At 45.2% G+C, this 23,441-nt stretch overlaps 1 protein-coding gene across 1 annotated transcript; it reads right to left on the bottom strand.

Annotated features, from left to right (window-relative positions):
- Positions 1-4,621: 4,621 nt before the first annotated feature.
- On the bottom strand, positions 4,622-22,772 carry LOC142563771 (uncharacterized). Its single transcript, XM_075674384.1, has 5 exons — positions 22,499-22,772; positions 14,525-14,664; positions 11,431-11,507; positions 7,951-8,028; positions 4,622-4,864 (listed from the first exon to the last, which is right to left on the bottom strand). Exons 1-5 carry the CDS (start codon positions 22,595-22,597, stop codon positions 4,653-4,655), a joined length of 606 nt encoding a protein of 201 aa, XP_075530499.1. The 5' UTR covers positions 22,598-22,772; the 3' UTR covers positions 4,622-4,652.
- Between the last annotated feature and the right edge of the window lie 669 nt (positions 22,773-23,441).

The following is a 23,441-nucleotide window of genomic DNA, read 5'->3' as shown; positions in this document are numbered from 1 at the left end:
CGGGAGGTAGACTCTCAATTTGTTCAGGTGTTTGATTTGAGCTTGCAGTCCTTTGAGGTTTCCTGACATATTACTCGCATTATCGTAAGCTTGGCCCCTACAATCATCAATTTAGATGTCATTGGTCGTCAGGAGGGACATCACGGTATCGAAAAGCTACAAGCAGGTATGCGATTCAATTGGAACAAACCCAAGAAAGCGTTCGTACACTTTCCCATTTGAAAAGTATCCTAAAACAACTGACAGTTGATCAACGAGAGTAAGGTTTAATCACAATTAAAGAGAAGTATTTTGCGCGTTTCACTTCGTCAACGAGACTTTCCTTGACAGCCTTTGCCATATATTCATCGATAAATTCATCAGAAATAATTTTGACATATACGATGTGTGGCTTTTTACTTTGTTCCGGTAGCGTTTGATGTGCTCCTCTAGAAAGGGATCAAACTTGGCAATGGCCTTAAACCCTCCCATATAATTGCCATTTCTCGGTGAACCAAACATTTCCTTACTGCCCCTAAACGCTAGGTGGCGCTCAGCTAGAAGCTTAACTACAACGACTACGCGCTTCAATACCTCTGTCTAGTAAGCGGTCTCAGTGTCAAGATGTTTAACCAGCTCCTTGTCAATTGTGCTGATCGAAATAGAGCGGGCGAGCAGTGCTGTCACGTAGTTCCGGTGCTCGACGCTATTTTCATGTGTGCAAACCTCTTCTTCTGCTCCTTTCCAATCAGAAAACTCGTGCGTGGTGAAAGCACTGGGGTTGCTTGAAACCGAAAATAGTTTTTACATGAAACAGTAAACGGAACCTTTGGACTCCGAGTACATTAACCTGTGCCGCTCGTATGCCTCCCCATTTACAAACTTTCAAACGAAAAGATGAGGTGACATATAGCGTTTCTGAGTTTTGTATTGCCTTTCGGAAGACGGAAAATTTTCTGCCCGCTTTTGAAAATACAATGGCCCTTTCTCAAGGCATACACCCCGAAAGCTGTCACTAATAACGTCCGACCACTTAGCAGGGTCAATTTGGAGAATCTTGCAACTTACCTCTTGCTGCGGGGGTGTCTGTACTTCTCTGTTACCGCAACGAGAAGCCGTCTCATTCGTCCTCTCGAGGAACACTTTGTGGGTGGGAACATGATTATTTGAAGCCAAGCTAACAGAAAACAAGTGAGTTTGTTCTTGCAGTGCTGTTTCCTCGCGCTCGTCACTAGAAGGAGGATCATCGGGGAGGTTTGGCACCTGTTGGTCAGCAGTAGTAGAAATCTGGCGTGGCCGACCAGATACCTGGAGCTCTGTGGCAGGGGCCAGGCCGAGTAGCATAGACCTTGCTGACTCAGGAGCAGGACAGGGCTCGGTTAGCTTCGGTTGCTCAGAAACATGGACGACCGAGGTTGGCACAATTTTCACAGGATCCAGACAACAAAGATGAGTCAAACCTTGATTCTTGCCAGGAAATCGCTGTGATGGAGTTGGCAAGTCCTCCACTGAAACACAGTCGGTACTACTGGCACTTTGACACGGACTCTGGCTAGAGCGATCACACTGTTGCGTGGAAGCTGCATTCAGTAGGTACTTTGTCATCTTTGGTAGCTTCTTTTTGCGCTCTTTTCTTTCTAACTTAGCCTTTCGTTTAGACGCACCACTTTGATGCTTCCGACCAAGCGTTTTCGCATGATTGAATGCTAATTATTTACCGGGCACTTCGTCAGTCCGACGCGACCGCAAGTGTCCAAAGGTGGCTCTCCCGATAACTGGCGCACGCTTCCTGGATGGTCCGTGGCTGGCCGAGAGTGGTGCGTCTCCCGGGAGCTCCTCAGTGGGCGAGCTTATGCAAGCTTAACCGGCGGCTCGGGGCTTAGTAGCAGCCCGCGATCAGCTTCCTTTTATAGACAGGCGTCATGTCTGTCTGTTACAAGCGCCAAAGCAGTCATTCACATACGCATGCAGTTCCTTGTACGAATTCCCTCCTTCTCCGTAAAAACTTACTCCTTCTCCTGTTCAGGTCTCGTCTTCTATTGGCTAGGGGCAATCGTCGGTTCTGGGAGGAGGATCTCAATTTTTCTTTCGCCCCGTAGACGCGGAGCGCGAGAACGAAGCGGAGAGGGCGACTCCTAGCGCGGGCGATGCTAAGCGCCCTCCATCGCCTCTGAGTCACCTTTGTTTACTTCTATCTGGAAAGTTCGGCGGCCAGCCTGATCTACTTTTTCCGTCGAGTGCGCGCGAGGGTGCTCAGCCACTAGGCAGGAACGGGCCCTGGAGGCAGTCCTTTGTGTCCAGCTCTCCAACCTCACCCTTCGCTCTTCCACAACCCTAGCCCGAACAGTGAACATTCCATGCCCCGCGGCACGCGGACAAAAGCACGTGTGACGTCTTCTATCCTTTCCTGCCTAGACCATACCATCAAAATCATCATCATCTGCTATCGGACTCATTCACCCCCCCCAAATTACCATGACGGTAAAGAAAAGTTGAATGGGAGGCACTGTTGGGTACTGCAGCACATCCTTCCTATGAAGAGGACAGCGGCGGAACTATTTGAGAGGTGGAGGGTGGCGTGGTGGTGACGAGGGGCAAAGGAGATTTAGGTCCTCCTCCCACATTACATGTTTTAGGTGTTTCCCCTTGCCCCTCCTCTCCAGACAGCACTGGACAGACGGACTGACAGGAAACCACGAAAACTCTTCTAAGCAAACCCACTTCGCTTAGTAAGGAAGAGGGCCCCACCGGCGTGGCGGGGGATTCCTGTTTTTGCAGCTCGACAAGCTCTCCCCAAATGATCAGGCCAAACGTACGCTGTTACTTTGGGCAGGGGCTCCATCTGCTTGTTCTAGTTTTCTGGCTTCATACATGTCGCTCGAAGTTCCGCTGCCCATGGCTTCATATACTAAGCAGGTTAGAATAAAGGGGCCCTCTTCTCCTACTGGCCGAGGTGAGGCTCTGGGCTGCAGCCCCCTTAGCCCCTCCCCCCTTTAAGCCAGTGCTGTCCTTGCAGGCTATATTGTACATTACCCGTGGGAATCTGGAAATTTTCGTCATTTTTACATCGTACACGCGAAAGATAATTCCGAGTGCCTCGCTGATTCCTGGCACGATTTGGAATGGCCACACGCCTCTGGATCTCTCTTTCCTGTTCCCTGCCGCGGTTAGCAACTCACAGCCGTAGTTCTTGCGTCGTCAACATAGCTTTGGAAACTATTCGTCGTTAGACAAGTTCATTTTCACTACCGATTGGCCCTACCTTAGGCTTTTCAGGCTGGGATCAGATGCGAAATGTATGAGAGAATAGCGTATCAGTGACGGAGTTTTTTTATTAGGATGAGCAAAGTTTAATTTCAGGCACTTACCTACGTGGTTTGCTTCCCTATACACATGGATTGAAATTGCCCTAGACAAATGTCTTATGGGAACCTCGGGACAGGCAATCTGTCCATTTTGTTTCCTCTTCCCCGCTTAAGCGGATACTTGATATGGAGGAATTGAGGTTCTCAAGAAAAGGCGACAGGTCAGGCAGAAGCAATCATCCGAAGCTGTTCCGAAGTTTCGAAGCCGACTCGCACGAGGCTATCGAAGAACTTTCTATCGCATCTAAGCCGCTGTTTGCACACACAGCAGCAACTAATGGTCCCACTGCGGTTTGGAAAATGTGCTGTAAAAACCTTTCGTTATACACGAAATGCGTGTCAAACTTATGCATGTTAAAGGAACCTGTGACGGGGATTCTGCTTACCAGTTTACTAAAGACGATAAAGTGTCTGTCCTCTCATCTGCTGTTAAACTGTTTGCACAATGGACAAAACACTCACTCAACCGGAGGAGAGGCAATCTTCCCGAAATATAATCATTATGACACAAATAAGACCCTCCCGCTGCTCTTGTTTCTGAACAGGCGACCCATCACGGCACGGAAATGTCAAGTACTTGTTTGTTTTCTTTGAACCTTAAGCCATTGTTCGTTTTACTTTAAGCAGGTTAGGATGCCTGCCCAAAATACTACAAACAATTTATTACAGTGGCCTGCGTTCGCTGTTGCCATTTCGCCTTTATTTTATTCTCTGTTGTATGTGTCACCGCTTGCCTGTCCTTTAGATTATCATTGCGTTTGTAGTGATTTCTTAAAGCCAATTAAATTTTTGCACAAGTGAAATGGTGTATCTGGAGTCATACTGCTTCTTCCGACCTGTCCAGTTAGGCCCAATTCAATCCTACCTTACCTATACCATGAGCCACCTCGCCACTGCTTCATAGGCAAAATGGCATACGCGACGAGTTTTGCCAAAGAACTATGCATATTCAGTATTCCCTAGCGCATTAAAAACATTTACCGAAAGAATCGCCTTGTAATATAATAAGGTTTGTTTCCATTAACTAGCAGCATGCTCGTATTAAATATCTGATTTCTGCTCTGCGTTCTTATATCCCTATTTCTAATGCCCGTCTGTCCCGGTAATCAAGCCTCAGAGTCGTCTTTGTGGAGCTGCACTCTTTTTATAATCTTCCAGAGATAAAAAAAACGTTCAAATTATAGAATATTATATTGTATTTCGCAGCTGCATTAATTTGTCACAGCTCTATGGCGCAGTTCTTCTTCGGACACTAAAAAAAGACAAATAACCTGTGATTATTTTATTATCATTTAATAAATCATAGGCCTAATCGCTGTCAAAAGTTTCTGAAAGTGGAACTCTTGTTGGCACTATCCAGTTGTAATTCCAGCAGCCGTTCCAAAACAGTATATACTTGGTGTAATTGGTCGTGTCACATATTTTTTCGTACTGAGGCTCACAGATCTTAATGTCATGGCCTGGTTTATATGTCTTATTCAGAGAGCTCTCCCAAATGTAAAGCTCGCATTGAGGTTTACCTGTGGAGAGAAAAACCAGAGAACATTTTATAATGATGCATATTAGAAATATTCATGCTCATTACGACGTATATTGAAAAATGGCCGAGAATGTATCACGTAATTAGCCGGATAATACTAACTGCGCTTGCTCTCACCACTATAGAAAGCATTTATAGGTTACGAGCAACTGACACTAACGGCGGTAATTAGTTCACCCGAACCCCTACATCCAAGCATCCGTTGATTACGCCTCAAGCGCTAGTTCCTCACATTGGCGTAAATCTATATTTAGAAGAAGGTTCCGGAGAAAATTCACTATAAGCATTTCTTCTTTTGGCGTTACGGCTATTTGTATGTTATCTTCTACGCCGATGCCGAGGCACTTTCACTCTGAGGATGCGCGGACTGGAGTGAAAAGAAATCAAGATTTCTCCAGGCCGAGGTTTACTGTCAACCATTTGGAGGTGCAGTGTTTACATCCTCTACAAATCGCCACTTGACCTCAGGTTATACAAGGTGCCCCAGCTAACCCTGACAAAATTTCTGAAGGTAACCGGTAATATATATGACTACGCGGCTTGCGGTGTACGCTCTTCAGTTTTCTACCTCCATAAATATAATTTGTGTGTTCTATTTACCTGGCTACACATAGAAGAATAATAATTGTGGGGTTTTACGTGCCAAAACCACTTTCTGATTATGAGGCACGCCGTAGTGGAGGACTCCGGAAATTTCGACCACGTGGGGTTCCTTAACGTGCACCTAAATCAAAGTACACGGGTGTTTTCGCATTTCGCCCCCATCGAAATGCGGCCGCCGTGGCCGGGATTCGATCCCGCGACGTCGTGCTCAGCAGCCCAACACCATAGCCACTGAGCAACCATGGCGGGTTACATATAGAAGAATAAACGCATGTCATTATTATAACTTTTGGCATTCAGGTCCCATGTCGAATGCTTAGAAAGTGAAGAGGTTCCTGTCTACAAATCTAGTAAAAGAGATTCCCCGCTAAACTACCACACCATATTATTAACAAGTGTCCTCTGCAAAATATTTGAGCACGTCATTTATTCTCATATCATGGCATTTCTCTTTTTTTCATTCATCACAGCATTGTTTTCGAAAGGGCTTCTCGTGCGAGACACAAGTGGCCATTTTCCTGAAAGACTTTCATGTTAACCTTGACGCCAACATACAAACTGACGCCATTATAGATTGCGCAAAATCGTTTGATGAAGTGTCGCGTCGACTATAGCAATTAAAACTCACTCAGTTGAACTTGGGCCACAACATTCCGGTTTGAACTGAAAAGTTCTTGTTTAACCGATCTCAACACATTCTGGATAATAACCTTATCTCTGACCCTGTTCCAGTAACATCTGGTGCACCCCAAGGTTCTCTTCTCAGCCCTCTCGTATTTCTAATATAAGTTAACGACTTGTCTCAACATTTATCTTGCCAAATACGGATGCTCGCTGATGATTGTGTAATTATTCGATCAGCTTCTAACCATTGCGACACAGTAAAACTTCAGCATGATCTAGACCGTGCCCAGAAATGGTGCAATCGGTGGCTAATGACCCTCATCTTAAACCGACTTAATGTAAACTGATTTCCACTACACCCAGAAGTTTCGTTACATTCCCGTACGCAGTAGGTAAGGAACCTATACAACAAGTAACATCAATCAAATATTTAGGCGCTACTTTGTTTAGTGATATGCAATGGCATGCGCATGTTACAAAAGTCATCAAATCACTTCAAAAGTCACTTCATCGGCAAACACTCGGTTTTCTCACACGTCAGCTTCGTCACGAGCCAAAGCACGTTAAAATATTCGCCCATAAGTCGCTTATCCGTTCGAAACTGAAGTATGCACCTGCCATACGGTCATCGCACCAAGTATGTCACGTAAATGACCTTGAAGCGGTTCAAAATCGTGCCGCCAGATTCACCCACCCATCTTACTCTCACGAAGTCAGTGTTGCCACCCTGAAAGAGGAATCTGGGTTGCGAGCATTGTCTTTCCGTCGACGCATTGCTGCATTTCGTCTCTTCGACAAGGTTTTCTATTCATCACTCAATAAAGACTCTTACATCACGCCACCCGCATGCATATCTCGTCGCATTGGTCACCAACTGAAAGTTTCTCGTACGCGCGTAAGAACTGTTCATTTTTCACCATCTTTTTTGCTCGTGCCCCCAAGGACAGGAACGCTCTTCTTCACAATATCGAGGCTACCACTTGCCCATCGTCTTTTTCTGCCGATCTGACTCAGTACCTGTCGACGCAATTTTGAATGTTTGATTGTTTCTTTGTGTACATCCACCCCCTATGTAATAGCCCCTCGTGGGGTCTTTAAGGTAAATAAATAATTTTAACTAAAATACGAGCGCTCAACAAATGAATAATAGCTTCAAGACAGAAGATTCGGGAATTTTACGTCCCAAAGCCAGAATGAGGCTTTTGTTTTGTAACTTTTAGGGTTCCCCTTTATTTTTTGCCCGACGATATTTAGCGATCACGCAGAGTTCAGTCGTGAAGTTATTACATTACACCCCGTGGGATTATGACCGCTGTAGTCGGGAATGAACCACGGACCTTGTTGCTTAATATCAATGCGCAGTCAAGATAGCAATCGGGCAAGTTGGTCGATATTGTAGCCTAAGTTTAGCGTAAATGTGGAGCCCAGTACCCGCTTAGTCAACATGGCTGGTCGCGTCAACACTTGACGGAGCCCTTCTGCCACATCATAGCTTCAAGTAGCAGACAGATCGGAACCGTTGGGCTCACTGGGATGGGAATTTCCTAGTTGAGGCAGTCACATAAGGACAGTGTTTGCGAGAAGTAGGACAGAACAAACTGGAAGCATCTCTACTACTTTTCTTCACTACCTTCCCCATCTCATTTCTATATTATTTTTTTCTGTCTCTGTGTGTGAGTGTGTTGGCTTGTTTTCAGGAACCGACACATTGCTTTTAAACGCAGCTGATAAGACCTAGCCTTCGTCTCATGCAACTCCCATTGATATAGGGCAGAATAACTAACGCACTTTCTTAAGAAAATGTTTAAATAGTGGGAGCAGCCGCTAACTCAAACTTGCCTGAAAGTAGGAATGCAAAAACAGCACAGTGTTGCATCAAATTTCGGTAGACGAAATATTTCTGGTACCATGGAGATCCTGCAATGAAATCATGTCACAATATATTTATATGTTATCATCAAGCAGATTTATTACGAAAAATGCGGAAATTTAGCCATGCGACATTGAAGCCTGATGGACTGTTGGGCTATTTTAAAACAATGTATGGTTTAATCTACAACACGAAACCAGGATAACTTAAGAGAGAACGGAACGGCGCTGTTCCGTTCTGTCTTTTTTTCACCTTATTCCTGTTATCGCAAAGTATGTTCAAGCAGGTGCAAACTTGCAGACGCGTTGCTAAGTGAAATTTTTTCAGTTACATAGGCCCTTGGCCTGTCATGAACAGTTCCATGTACCATTTTAGAAAGAAATGTTTCGGGAGAGCAAGCAATGTTTTCTCCTACATTAAAACCTTACAGAAACTGCGCCTATTGGCTAGGAGGTGCTTGTTCTTTGCATGTAGCTGACACGATGGTTTACCGCCAGAACATTGAAATTGGGAAGGCAGTTTCGGTGACCTACTATAACATCGCGAGTGAAAACAACATTTCCTTGTTTTGACAAATCGACTAAACCAGGTGCGAAATTTGTCTTTCGCCAAGTCAAGTCGCTGACCGTCAACAATAACATTTTCAGTATTGTGCTCTGGTCTACACTCTGGCGTTGCGGCGAATTTCGTGGTTCTGCGTTGCGAGGCGGCTGATGTGTGATGCTGAGACAGGTATTTCAGGGGATATCTCTGTTAAATGCGACACGTTTGCGACATGTTGCGCACGTTTCTCTAAAGCCTGTATATAAGAAAATTGTACGGTGATTTTTAGAGCGTAACTTTGAGTTATGCATGAAATAAGTTTGAGACAAACAAACAACCAAGCGCCAGATAATTTAAAACGGGAATGAGATTTTTTTTTCCCAACGTCGACACAACTATGGACATCCATACATTGCTTTATTTTTTTCGCCGGCATCTTTCACCCTATTACCGTTTTTGTCAACGTATCTCTCTTGCTTAGCATGTGTTTGGTTTATTTGAAGTGAAGATCGTCGCGAAATCGCCATCGATGCGATCGCGTCAAATAATAGTCCACACTCGACGACAATAGTGTTTGTTGAACCATGCAGTCAATTGCTAAAGAGAACACCTGATCCTTGGCCACGTTCAAATTTTTTCCTCTCACAAGTGTGCAATCACCCGGCTTTCGACGATAAAGTTTTGGTTCTGAGGTTTAGCGTACGAAAAACGCGATCTATTTATGAGGCACGCCGGAGTTGGGATATTATTTTCCAAGGTTCTTTACCTTGCGCCTAAACCTAAGTATGCGAGCGCTTTTGAACTTCGCCCCCATCTAAATGCAACCGCCGCGTCTGGGATCGGACCTGCGAACTCGAGCTCAGCAGTCCAACACCATTTCTACTGAACTACTGTGGCGGATGCACCCGCCTTTGCCGCCAATGACTCGTGTTTGGTGACCCTTGGCACCTTTCAACACGCCTGTGGATTTCAGTGATGACACTTCAGCCTACACTTGCGAGTAGATCATGACGAAATTGAGAGCCGCACATCACAGTGCCTCCTTTAACAGTGGACCATGCTGTTTTATGATATGGCGATTAGATATTGCACTGTAATGTACGATGACGTCATTTATAAGCGTTAGACTAGCTTGAGCCATGAGATTAAATGGGTTGATGACAGTGTTCACCGTCTTCGTATCTTGAGCATAGCCTTCCTTTTTTTCTGAGAAATTCGCCCAATGAAACGGTAAATTCGATATTCACAATTTCTCCTATTTTGTTTCTGCCTCTATACCATCCCTAAATTGTCCCAACATCCTTACATGAATGGTAGCTCATCCTTTTGTGGAGTCGCTCCGGTTCTTAGCAGAGTAACCTCATCTAACTCTTCGTAGAGCTCCTCACTCTGCCGTAGTCATGGCCTGTTGCCCCAACCTTCCCTCATGTACGTTTCGTAAGACAGATGCCGAACTAGCGCTTTTACACGACAGCTCCCTTACGAACGCTGCAGATGAAAAAAAGAGCTCCTGGCATTGACGACTATGTACATTAAAAACAATGAAGATCATAACAAGCACGGAAACTAAATTCATATCTAACGAAATCGGTCATCCTGACTGCGAACAGAAAAAGCAATATTTCAACCATGTGTAAAAGGCTTAAGGCGCGAGACAGCAAAAATATCCTCATACTGCGGAGACGCTGGTCCGACACCGAGGGCCCCGGTGCGACCCGATAATTGACTGGAGATGTTGTTTCGAGCACGGTGCAAGAGCCATAGTGGCGCAGAAGAAGCCTCTCAATAAGTTTTCTTTCTGAAGTACTCATCAATGTTGTAAGTTGGTATTTCTAGCCTACAATACGTAGCTATGAAAGGTATTGTCTGGGCAATCTTTATTAGTAAACGGCTGTAAAATGTTCAAGCATTCACAATATCAGGTCCTAAATGTCATTTTACATGATCCTGCACTGCCCAAAAGTGTGATTCCACATTCATCGCTCAAACGCGAAATTTCCTACAGGTATAGGGAACTCGGGTAGTATTTTCGAAGGGCACATTTCGGCCTCTATTTTTTCCGCCGTTTCTTCATTTGAGTCTATACAGTCGTTTAAATGCTGTAAGAGGGATATGCCTCTAAGCAGGAAGAATGACAAAAACTTATTAAAATCCAATGATAGACTAGTTTTCAAAAATTGAAGCTAATCTGTAGTTTCTTTAGCTCTGACAATATACAAACTGCGTGCTTATGTCAATTCTCGCCTTGATTTGGCCAAAAACTGATTGATCATGCAGTAATATTGTTACACACAAGGTGTTACACACACTCGTCGCCGCATCAACACAGGAGCCGCCCAGCCTTTCCGACAAAAACCCTATCGTGTATCCCCGTCAGAACGCAAGATAATCAGCGATCAGGTCCAAGAAATGCTATGCAAAGGCGTCATTCGAGAATCATCTAGTCCTTGGGCAGCCCCCGTGATACTGGTCAAGAAGAAAGACGGTACGTGGCGGTTCTGTGTTGATTACCGTCGCCTAAACGCCGTTACTAATAAAGATGTATATCCGCTCCCACGAATTGACGACGCCATCGACTGTCTCTTTGCGGCAGGCGTGGTTCATGACAGCTTGTGACAATATATTTGATTAAACGCACTGCAGTTATATGACATAAGTTCTCACACGTCATACGACGAGAGAGAAAGCCGACATGCTCGTAAGGCGATCCGAACTACTTTGTGTACACACCCTTGAAATGTGAAGCCTCTACAAAAGCGTGATAAATAAGCAACATGTATATTCAATTTCCTTTGTTGGATTGCGTACGGAATTGTTACCCTTGCGCACTTCAGCAAGCACAGATACATATAAATATTTCCGTCGATGGTTATGTTTTAGGCATATGAAATGGAATGTACTCTTACCTATCACCTGCGAAATATTCATGTAAGGCACAAGTTCTTGGGTCTTTCCAAGCATTCCGACACCAAAGCGCTGTTTTCTGCAATTGTATAGCAAAAAAGTAACAAGCCATTTCTCCTCAGTAAAAATGAACGTGTCCATTTTGTCATGCCGTGCCACCCGAACTGCTGCCTTTGTAATTCGCCCTCTTCTCTCATTTTCGCCACATTCAAGCACCCGAGTGGCAGCTGTGAGATTCAGAAAACGCCACTTCGTTCTCACTCAAGAGCACAGGTGATTATTGCATGAAAATATACCGTAAAGCGTGAAGGATTAGAGAAATACCCCAACTAGAGCGTTCCTCACTTAACCTTTACAGGTACTCCGCATACGACAGAAAATTCTGATAACACTACAACTCATAATTCCCAACTTGCAACACATTTAAGGTCGTCTTCATCGGAGTGTCGCTGTGTTCGATTAGGCCGCACTACAGACTGTGAGCAGCGCCGTGTGCATGCGAATATGTGTGCTGTGTGGCTGCCTTCAGTAGGTTGAAGAGCGACAGAGGTTGACTCATATCTTGCGTGCCTTGGCAGCCTGTTGTCGAAGGGCGTTATATTGGACCCTTGGAGGGACTTCAGATCTTGTTTGCCGGCCATCCAGGCCTTACTGGAATTTTCCAAGATGACGGGTCTGGACCCTAGGCCTTGAGCAGACGTAACCACTTGCAGCGGTGGCTTAGAGATAGAACATCAGCCTCGCGTGCAAGAGGACCATGGTTCAAATCCCGGTGCTGCGCAATTTCCAACCGGATTTTAAAGAATCCGCGTGTCGATAAAATTGCATAGACAGGCTTGCAGTGTGGTCTGATCCCGGTGACCAGAATCGGTAACGCACTCCCTCAACCCCCTATATAAACACAACAATCAAACCCGGGCCCTAAGTCCCCACCAGCTGCGAAGCAACTGACAACGGCGGCGGTCGGACCTGCGACGCAGCAGAGGGTGCTAAGAATCCCTGATTCCTGACAGGCCGCAATTAGAATGCGAACCTGGCAACGTTTAACGCTAGAACGTTATCTAGTGATGCGAGTCTAGCAGTGCTATTGGAGGAAGGAGAGGGCAGTAAATGGCATATAATAGGGCTCAGTGAACTTGGGAGGACGAAAGCAGCCTATACAGTGATGAAAAGCAGGAACGTTCCGTGCTACCGGGGCTTAGCGGAGAGACGAGAACTAGGAGTCGGATTCCTGATTATTAAGGATATAGCTGGTAACACACAGGAATTCTATAGCATTAATGAGAGGGTGGCAGGTCTTATTGTGAAACTTAATAAAAGGTACAAATTGAAGGTCGTACACGTCTACGGCCCTACATCTAGTCATGATGACCACGAAGTCGAAAGCTTCTATGAAGACGTGGAATCGGCGATCGGTAAAGTCAAAACAAAATACACTATACTGATGGGTGACTTCAATGCCAGGGTAGGCAAGAAGCAGGCTGGAGACAAGTCAGTGGAGGAATATCGGCATAGGCTCTAGGAATAGAAGGAGAGAGTTAGTAGTATAGTTTGCAGAACAGAATAATATGCCGATAATGAATACCTTCTTCCGCAAGCGGGATAGCCGAAAGTGGACGTGGATGAGCCCGAATGGCGAGACTAGAAATGAAATAGACCTTATACTCTTCGCTAACCCTGGCATCATACAAGATGTGGACGTGCTCGGCAAGGTGCGCTGCAGTGACCATAGGATAGTAAAGACTAGAATTAGCCTAGACTTGAGGAGGGAACGGAAGAAACTGGTACATAAGAAGCCGATCCATGAGTTAGCGATGAGAGGGAAAATAGAGGGATTCCGGATCAAGCTACAGATCAGGTATTGGGCCTTAACTCTGGAAGAGGGCCTTAGTGTTGAAGATATGAACGACAATCTTATGGGCATCATTAAGGAATGTGCAATAAAAGTCCGTGGTAAGTCTTTTAGACAGGACGCCAGTAACCTATCGCAGGAGACGAAAGATCTGATCAAGAAACGCCAATGTATGAAAGCCTCTAACCCTACAGCAAGAATAGAACTGGCAGAACTTTAGAAGTTAATCAACAAGCGTAAGACAGCTGACATAAGGAAGTATAACATGGACAGAATTGAACATGCTCTCAGGAACGGAGGAAGCCTAAAAGCAGTGAAGAAGGAAGAAGGAATAGGCAAGAATCAGATGTTTGCGTTAAGAGAAAAAGCCGGCAATATTATTACTAATATGGATGAGATCATTCAAGTGGCTGAGGAGTTCTATAGATATTTATACAGTACCAGTGGCACCCAAGATGATAATGGAAGAGAAAATAGTCTAGAGGAATTCGAAATCCCGAAGGTAACGCCGGAAGAAGTAAAGAAAGCCTTAGGAGATATGCAAAGGGGGAAGGCAGCTGGGGAGGATCAGGTAACAGCAGATTTGTTGAAGGATGGTGGGCAGATTGTGCTAGAAAAACTGGCCACTCTATATACGCAATACCTCATGATTTCGAGCCTACCGGAATCTTTGAAGAACGCTAACATAATCCTAATCTATAAGAAAGGGGACGTTACTGACTTGAAAAATTAGAGACCGATCAGCTTACTGTCCGTTGCCTACAACGTATTTACTAAGGTAGTTGCAAATAGAATCAGAAACACCTTAGACTCCTGTTAACCAAAGGACCAGGTAGGATTCCGTAATGGCTACTCTACAATAGACCATATTCACACTATCAATCAGGTGATAGAGAAATGTGCTGAATATAACCAACCCTTATATATAGCTTTCATTGATTACGAAAAAGCGTTTGATTCAGTCGAAACCTCAGCAGTCATGGAGGCATTACGGAAGCAGGGTGTAGACGAGCTATATGTAAAAATACTGAAAGATATCTATAGCGGCTGCACAGCCACCGTAGTCCTCCATAAAGAAAGCAACAAAATCCCAATAAAGAAAGGCGTCAGGCGGGGAGATAGATCTCTCCAATGCTATTCACAGCGTGCTTTCTGGCCTAACGCTCCATCATGTGAGAAAGTCATAAAAATTTTGTGCTGATCAACACGTTATTCTGATAAATTATACTCATGAATATACTTACACTTCTTCTTTAATCACGTACTTTAAATCATACAGATAAGTAATGTCAGTTACTTCCACATTTTCATAATTAACGCACGTCACGTCATCACGTGGATAGCTTCGCTGGTATAACCAGATCCTTTCGGTAGTGCCCAGGAACTGAAATTAATGAAAGCTAATCATTATTGTAGCTCCAAGTTAAGTCAACCCAGTGATGCGCTGCGGGAAATACAATAAAGATTACGCACTTTTCCAGTTCCTTCCGATTTCAGAACAACGAACATCTTGAGATAAAAGCACAATATTAATTATTCATCGCGTACCCGCCGCGGTAGCATGGCGGCTATGGTGTTGCAGTGCCAAGCACATGGTCGCGGGATCAAATCTCGGCCGCGGCGGCCGCATTTCGATGGGGGCGGAATGCCAGAACGCCCATCTCCCGAACATTGGGGGCACGTTAAAGATCCCCTGGTGGTTAAAATTAATTCGGAGTCTCCACACTACTGCGTGCCTCATAATCGAATCGTCGTTTTGTCATGTGAGACGACAGAATTTAAGAATTATTCATCGCCACTCTTTCAAGACTCGAAACACATATTAAATGACAATCTGTACCAGTAAGAAATTATTTTTTCCGAGAAATAAAATATCAGTGACTGCAGTCGGGTGTGTTATTTCATTAAGAAAAACAAAGGTTTTAGATGCTGGACGGCAGCAACGACAGAGATTAAACACATAACTGGGCCTGCTTCCGTCGTGAGCTACGAGTTCCGTCATGTCTTAATTACAGACAACATAACTGAGGAATAGATATTCAGTACGACCTTTGCAACCCAAGCCCTTACATATAAACAACACGAGCCCAGCCGAAAATGGAGCGTTGATGCCTTCACATTGTTCGAACAAATTAAATTAGGGCCCATAGGCTGCTAACCCCCCCCCTCTACTTCTTCTTCTCGCCCTTACGTTGTATACTAAAGGAACATGTCTAAAGAGAAAAATGGTTACTTTTGTATCAGTAAATTACTCTTCCACAATACCAAAAACAGCACTTTTTCCGCGAAAAAAGCTCGGTAAGCCTTATAAAACGACTATTATTATTATTATTATTATTATTATTATTATTATTATTATTATTATTATTATTATTATTATTATTATTATTATTATTATTATTATTATTATTATTATTATTATTATTTGTTTCGAAAACATATATACATTTAACAGGAAAGGGGAAGCGACGAGCAGACTGCCAACTGCCACCGGAAGGGGCACAACACCTGCCTACTCTTCAAAAGGAAGGTGACAGTAGCACAGAAATGGAAGATACGAAAGAGGGGAGGAAAGAAAGAGCAACAGGACCAATCTTGAAGAATAAAGCAGATCACACACAGTAGGGCCGGACGCTGAAGGTCACGCTACAGCAGAATGTTGAACAGGAGAAATAGTATTCACGCTTAAACGTGAACGTAAGTTAGTTAATTTTAGAAAAGCAAGCAGAGCGCGATGGGCCTCGTTGCGCCGAGACGCACAACCACTGGGGTACAAACCTTCGTCGAGTGTCGTACACCGCCGGCCAAGGAGGTGATAGTCCCTCACTAGCGCCACGCGCTGCGGACGGCAAGGGGAATACTACAATGTCAAACACAAAATACAGGGGACAACGCCGCCTTAATGTTGCCGCACCAGCTTGTTTTGTTATGACGTCACGAATTTTGACAGCGTCTGTTGCGTCCAGCAAATTGGGCTCTGAAAGATATTGTGCTCTGAAAGAGCCGAACATGGAAAGTTTAGAGAACGTCTACTCAGAGAGCGCGGCCCAAATACGAAGAAAAGATACTTCGTAGTTCGTGACGTAACACTAACCTACCAGCGTTGGGGTTTCAGCACGAGATTGACAAAAAATAAGCCTTTCAGCTTCATTTTCTCTTCTAATGTGCGACCTATGTTCATGTAATTATGGACAACCGAGTTTTCAAAGAATAGTTTATCAGTCTAAATTGATTTATAATTCTCCCTTTAGTGTCCCCGTAAACAAGAACACTGGTGCATTAGTCAGTATTGTATCATTGAAATATACACATTTCTGGACATGGGGGAAAACGCGTAGCATGAAAAACCACCCTACCGCATAGCATCAGTTACTAATGGACAAGCGAAACCTCCTGAGGGAGACTTTGACGGCGCTGATAACGAGAAGGGTATACGTGAAACACTAAAAACAGCGAAAAAATCATTGGCGCGTTGCCGTTGTGTGACTAACCTGGAATTCTCAATTTACTACTAGTAAGGCACTGCTTGTTTAATTTTTTCACCTTCACACGGCCCAGATTTTCTTCGCCTTCTACTGTTACATATGGAGATACTTAAATTATTTCTTGTAAAATAACTGACATATCTCAGAATGGCAAGGTTACCATATGTGTATAGTCCAACCTCTTCCTCCTCTTGTCTAACCTTTATTCTCCTGCTTCTACCTGACGCTCTACCAGTTCTTGGTCTCACCCCTTCGAGGATGATAACGAAGGTCATTGCTCACAGCTGCAACCTCAAGATGTCCACTGTTCATATAAATAGCACTCTTTAGTACACTTTGCTGCACACACGTCTTCACGACCTGGAACCAACCATGTCACTATCTGGTGTTTATTTTTGAGGTTAAGTACAATGTCGTTCAATTTGATATTCCGTATATGCCCACCGTGTAGTTTGTCCAACAGACGTTTCATTGCTTCAGGATTACTGCTGCGTTCTTCGTCAGTTTTTCGTCCCCCCGTCAGCTGTATTTTGTCCGCGAGACTGAGCTCCTTGTCGACGGACAGCTTCTGGACACCATAGGCGGCGAAATGCTGGGGGATACATCGAATATTTGGCGTATTTGTCCTGCTATAATGTGCAACGGCTGCTTTTAGACATAGCTTCCGTCCGCCTCTGAAATTCGCACACGACTGACGTGAATTGCTTTTGATCGGGGAAAATGCTTTCCGCCATTCTATTGGCCTGTGGCGATATAAGGAGTAGTGCCGAAGCATGGCGCCACAACTGTCTCCCCACTGCTGAAGCTTGAACAAGGGGCAACTCGGGGGCACGACTTTTCTTAGTCGTAACCATATGAGAGAGACAGAGATTTTACTGACAGGAAAGACAGAAAAGTTGACCTCCACAACCATATGATTAATATACTTTGCTTGGCTTCAGTATCTGTTGTCTTCAGAACCGTATGAACTCCACAGACAATTAAGCCAAGGATGGCATAGGGGAAATTTCATCTAGTTTTTTTTAGTGTACAGTGTATAAGCTGAATAGAAATTAAACTTGACGTAAAAATTTCACCGACCAATACGATACTCCCCAATGCAAGAATTCAGCGCAGCTCTATACGTGATTTCATTTTTCGATGTATTGGCTGGCGCGCAAAATTCGTCTCATGCAGCACGTTGCAAAGAAGCTAAGGGTGGCGCCACAGTATCGCTTATGTGGGGATCGAAAAAGCCAGCTCGTGGGCGCCATTTAAAGCAGCCTCACCTGACAAAACTCCCAGACGGCACGCGCTACTCTGGTTGCATCTCGGGGCCATCGTCTCCGCAGTGCGTTTTTCTTCTCACCCTTCCGTCACGCCCTCCTCCTCCACTTTCCGCCTCATCATTAGGCTGTACCCTCCTCTTGCGCTTTCCTCCTGGCGTTTTTCATCCCACGCTGCGCTCCGCGTTCGCTTTTTCATCTTTCGGTGTGCTAGTTCGCTTGGTAGGTGAACTTCTCCTTGTTAAATGGGCCCACACCAGAGGTCACAAGAAATCTTTCGACCAGTCAACCCCTTGTGTCGCACCGGGAGTCCAACCCCCCCCCCCCCCCCAGATTGTTGTGAGCGTTAACTTCCCCAACAACAAGATAAGGTTCATGAAGCTGGTCAATAAGGCCATATAATTCCGTTTTGCTCAAATGATAGTTTGATGGTATCTAGGTGGAGCAGAGGGTAACCAATTTATTAAAGACAATTGCTCGCACTGTAACTCCAGAGGCGTCCACAGCGGCAAGTGTTGGCAAGCAACGGTCTTATCGACAACTATGGCTACACCGCCAGATGAGGTGTAAGCTTCGTCTCGGGCTTTGAGAAAAATAGCATATGCCCGTAGAAAGTCTGTGCAGCTTTTAAACGTGTTTCCTGAACACACAGTACCTTTGGATCAAGTGTTTGTAAGATATATATATTGTCATGAAGACCTCACGAGAAGACATCTCTCATTCCACTGTTGAATTTGTGTACCCATTTTAAAGAGCATTATATTCTGTGCTTTAGAAAGGAAATATTAGATTACAGGACCATTTCCGGGTACCATGATACGCGGTTTATTTCCGTGGCGGTCGCAAAAATCGCGCCACTTCCAAGGAACTTGATGCGTCGTTCGGCTTGCAGTTGTGCCTGTTGACTCCTGGGATCCACTGGAGTTCCGCTCACTCGAGTGGGGTGTTTTCGGGCTAGGCACTGCCTCGAAAAGCAGGGCCTTTGAGACCACCAACCCAGATGTCGGTGGATCCTACTTCAGAGACGGTGCCGCAGCATTGGCTGCTGTCGCCTTGGGCGTGGTTGAATTACCGCAGCCACACTCCTTGTGGGCCGGGCCCAAGCTGGAAGTCTCCTGTGGCGTTACCCCCTTACGCGCCGCACCAACGTACCGTGCGATATGGAGAAATGAAATATGCTCCCGTGCTTGTTGGAAAGGTGTGTTTCCTTTCACATTTAGTGTGATGATGTCTTTTCCATTTTTCCACTTAGGACGGTGTCCAGAATGTGCTGCATGGTCACCATCGCAGTTTCGACAGTGTAACGCGCCATTAGGGTTGTCAGAAGCGTGTTCATGGTCAGCACATTTTTGCAGGTCAGTCCGCCTCGGCAGCTCGGCGAGCCATGGCCGAACCTCTGGGATTTCAACATCTACGAGGATTGGGGATGTACCGTCTTACTCGGATTTTAGTCTATCCTGTTTCGTGAGTCTCGGGGTGGTACTGGAGCCAAATGTAGGAATTTGACGCTGCATGGAAATAATGTATCGTTTATTCTTTATTCCTTGCACTTGTGTCGCGTTTTGCTCTTTCCAGCCATCTAGAAGCTCTACTTCATTCAAGTTCGAAAGGTCTCTGTTAGAAATTACACCTTTGGATAAGCTCATCGATCAGTGTTGGGTCACAGAGTTTCGTACATTACCAAATACTACGAGACTCGAGGGATTTCCATTCCATTAGTCATCTTGCAGCGGTGAACGCTGAAATAATTCTCATGGTCTTCTCAGTGTTGCAACTATGAGAAACAGGCAATCGCGAAAGGTTTCCTCGCCCTGGCCAATCAAGTGCAATATTTCTTCCGTCCGCCCTCTTTTGGGAAAAGTACGATCAGAAGGACGATAAGGACGACAATGTATAAATATTTTATTAGTTTCGGCTCTATGCAAGCAACTCACCACCGAGCCTGATAAGGGGACGCTATGAGAGCCGCAGGAAACGCAGGCGCCCGCTGTACATTGTTACTAGAACTTTATAGACCCCAGGATGGATAAACTACACGAGGTTAACCCTTGCTTCCTGGAAAATTCAAAGCAAAAAGCAAGAGAAGGAAGAAGTGGTGGAAAGTGAGAGAGAAATACGAGGACCAAAGGGAAGGACAGGGAAAGGCAACTACCGATTTCCCAAGGGTGGGTCAGTTCGGGGGCACCGTCTACGTGAAGCGGAGGCCGAACAGGTGTGTTGCCACCGCCGAGGAGCGATAAAAGCTGCAAACACCCAGCGTCGGCTCCATACCTAGGAACCCTTCTTCCCCGGACGCGCCTAAACCACGCACGGTTAAGCGCCGGAGGGTCCAACCCTCGTGTACTCGGGTACGTGGAGACACGACACACCGGATGCCTGGTTAGGCAGACGCCCCCTGTGGGGCATTTGGTTTTTTCAGTTTACAGATTTCTGGCCCAACATTAATGTTACTGATGATTTAAACAGCGGAAATGTGCTCGCTAATGTACATTTGTCTGCACACATGGTAGGAGGAATGACAACAGCATCGGAAGGTCTGAAGTTGATTATGATATATGTCATGCCGCGAGGAGACATATCGTTTTCATAGCATGCTTTAGTTTAGAGTAGCAAGCAGAAAATGCTGTTTTCTCATTCAACGCGTTGAGTTGTCAGTTTGTTTGCTTGCAAGAAATTCAGAAGCTGCCGCAAACAGCGCTCGTTCCAGGTTTGGAGCGATCGATCTGGATCTGGATTCTGGAGGGGGCAATAAAATTTTTGAGCTGCTGCTGAGAGCGGTGCTGCGACGAGCGTACTTGTTTCATCACAGGTTGATGCGAGTAAGAGACACACACTACTGCAGCCCTAATAGGAGGACGACTCTGTGTTTGCTGGGAGAAAGAAGTGGGGGAAAGAGTATAGAAGAATAAGGGAAGGGTTAGAGGGGAAAGGCGTCTTCCCATGGGAGGGGGGCTATCACTCGCAGTGGGCGACAGCAGACGCCTGCTGGACAACGGGGTAACCACCAGCAAATCGAGAACTGTATTGAACACGTGGCTTTGGTGGTGGATAAGAAAGATCAGGCCTGCGATGGGGGAGGCAGGGAAGTCCTACTGGCGGATCATAGCAGCGTGTTTTGCTCGTGGCGCTGCATGTACTGGGCACTGCTAGCTGTTCGAGCAAATATCTGCTTACAGCTCCGAGAGCTCATGGTCGACCCGAAACAACTGGTCCGTAAAAAACTAATGTGATTCCGCAGAGCTTCCGTAGCTGGCCCATAAAATCGACTGCGGGACAGTTGTGCCAAAATCAGTCTGTGTCTGTAAGGGAGCGATAATCTAAAAGGCCCAGTGGGGAACTATCATCAGCGTGGGTGCCCGGATGTGCGCCCGACGGCCTTGTAGGATTTCGTCGTTGGCTGTAATATGGCTGACATTTGATACCGACTTCGCCGTCAGCCGTTCCACGCCACAGCCATACAAACTCCCAGCTGACCTTGAATCTGTAGCAGGTAAAGTGTGGTGGCTTAGACAAAATATCGAATTCGTATTTCAAGTAAACCTCACAAGGAGGTTTTGTATTCGAGCGAAGTATACGCAATATACATTTTATCTTACAATCAAAGATAATTACATTCCGTAGCAATATGGGGACTCCGAAGACAGCCGCTTTTACTTGCATTTGATAACACCAACACCGTCTGACGCTGCCTTCACCGCCACATCAAAACCGATGTCACCTCTTCCTAACAGCGTACCTATGAAATTGATCTAAATTAAATTCTGGAATTTTACATGCAAGAACCCCGCTATGATTATCAGGTGAGCCCCAGTGCTGTACTCTGGCTTAATTTTTACCCCCTTGGATTTCTTTTAGCGCCCACCTAAATCTAAGTGCACGAGCGCTTTTTTCCTTTTAGCCCTTAGCTAAATGCTGTTTCCGCGACGTGGAAGGAAAGCCATGATTCCTGCTTAGGACCGCAACACCATAGCCGCTAAGACATCTATTGGCGGGTGTCGCTGTGAAACATACCTACCGAAGTGGTCTTAGCAAGAGGCAAAGAATGTTTGCCATTAAAGTATTGCTACAGTACTGCAATCTGGTGTACATGAGTCTCCGGCGCCTCCTCTCTCTGCCTGAGTCAAACACCGCTTTTGTGCATAAACAGTTGGCACCATGACCGTGCTCTACAGGTGCAGTATTCTTCTATGCTTCATAATCTGTAACGCGCCAAGTTTCCAATAGTTACTATCTCTAATATTCCACCAGCGATGTTATCGCTGCAGCACATTCTGAGCGAAATGGTAATTTTTTAGCTATTTACGACTTTATAAACTTCTCGCAACGCACTTCACAATTCTTGCGAGGGTCACCGACTGACACCGGTGAACATCAAAACAATTAGAGCAATGACTTCATTAGCAGCATCATGGTAACAAATTCGTTGAGGGTTTTTGTTTTCTCAGCGCTCAAAATGAAATTATCTCACCTCGGTCAGATCTTGAAACTTCATGCCAGGAGGTGGAAAGGCTCCATGCACAGCGAGCACGACTATAAGCATAAACTGATAAACGCATATGCAGCACATTTCTATAAAACTTATCTCACACTTTTGCGGCCACAGCTCACGTACACTGTCTCTCCAAAGGCCTTTGGGAATTATTACAGACTTTTTAAATATCTGTTTTTAATTGTCTAAGCTTTCCTTGTCTTTACTCCTCGCATTGGCAAAGACCAAGTCGCACTAACCGAGCCTACTTAGCGGTATAATTTATATCTTGTCCATGACGAAGGCGAAATCTAAATGTATACTTCATAATCACTCAGAAAGCCGAAGTAGCATTGCGGCTCATACAAGCTATAATGTCATGAACTCGCCGTCCAATTAGTAAATATCAAACCCACGAAAGCAGGGCATTCACTGGCTAAATTTCCTAGAGTTCCCAACCTTTGCATGTTCGAATTGTCTCGCTGACGTCAAACAACATGTCCTTCAATTTATACCCAAGCAACGTCTGCGTCTCGTTCCACAATCTTTCAACAATGATTCAAGAAAGTTAAACGGACACTAAAGCGAAACAATAAAACTAATGAAGCATTGTTTGAGAACCCTGCAGGCAGTCATAAAAAAATAGCTTCATTATTAGATGAGAAAATGGTCTAAGTATCACTATTTGAATTTCGCGCCGAAACCCCGGTGCCGGTGCGTCAACGTGACGTCAGGGATTTCAAAGTATGTTTTCGCATTTGGGCCTTGTTGGATGAATAAAGATTCCTGAAACTTGCCATGTTTAATGTTTGGTTCCTTTAGAATACAATGTAGTCAATCGGTTCCTCTATATATAATTAGTAGGCCCTAAAAGCTGCCATCAAAATCCGTGATGTCACAGCCCCCAGGTGCGGGAAATTAAGTAGGCGTCGCCACCCGCATT

The sequence above is a fragment of the Dermacentor variabilis genome, chromosome 11, assembly GCF_050947875.1.
Source record: "Dermacentor variabilis isolate Ectoservices chromosome 11, ASM5094787v1, whole genome shotgun sequence".
In the NCBI taxonomy this organism is placed as follows: domain Eukaryota; kingdom Metazoa; phylum Arthropoda; class Arachnida; order Ixodida; family Ixodidae; genus Dermacentor; species Dermacentor variabilis.
Note: the sequence above shows the minus strand (reverse complement) of the source record. Positions and strands in the feature narration are given on the sequence as shown.

Bases quoted from the DNA above. Each gene is read 5' to 3' on its own strand.
- LOC142563771 (XM_075674384.1), bottom strand. From the start codon at position 22,597: ATGTGCTGCATATGCGTTTATCAGTTTATGCTTATAGTCGTGCTCGCT. The intron at 11,508-14,524 runs GTAAGTATATTC...ATACAATTGCAG, and splicing joins TACGTGATTAAAGAAGAAGT to AAAACAGCGCTTTGGTGTCG. The intron at 8,029-11,430 runs GTAAGAGTACAT...ATTTCATTGCAG, and splicing joins GAATATTTCGCAGGTGATAG to GATCTCCATGGTACCAGAAA.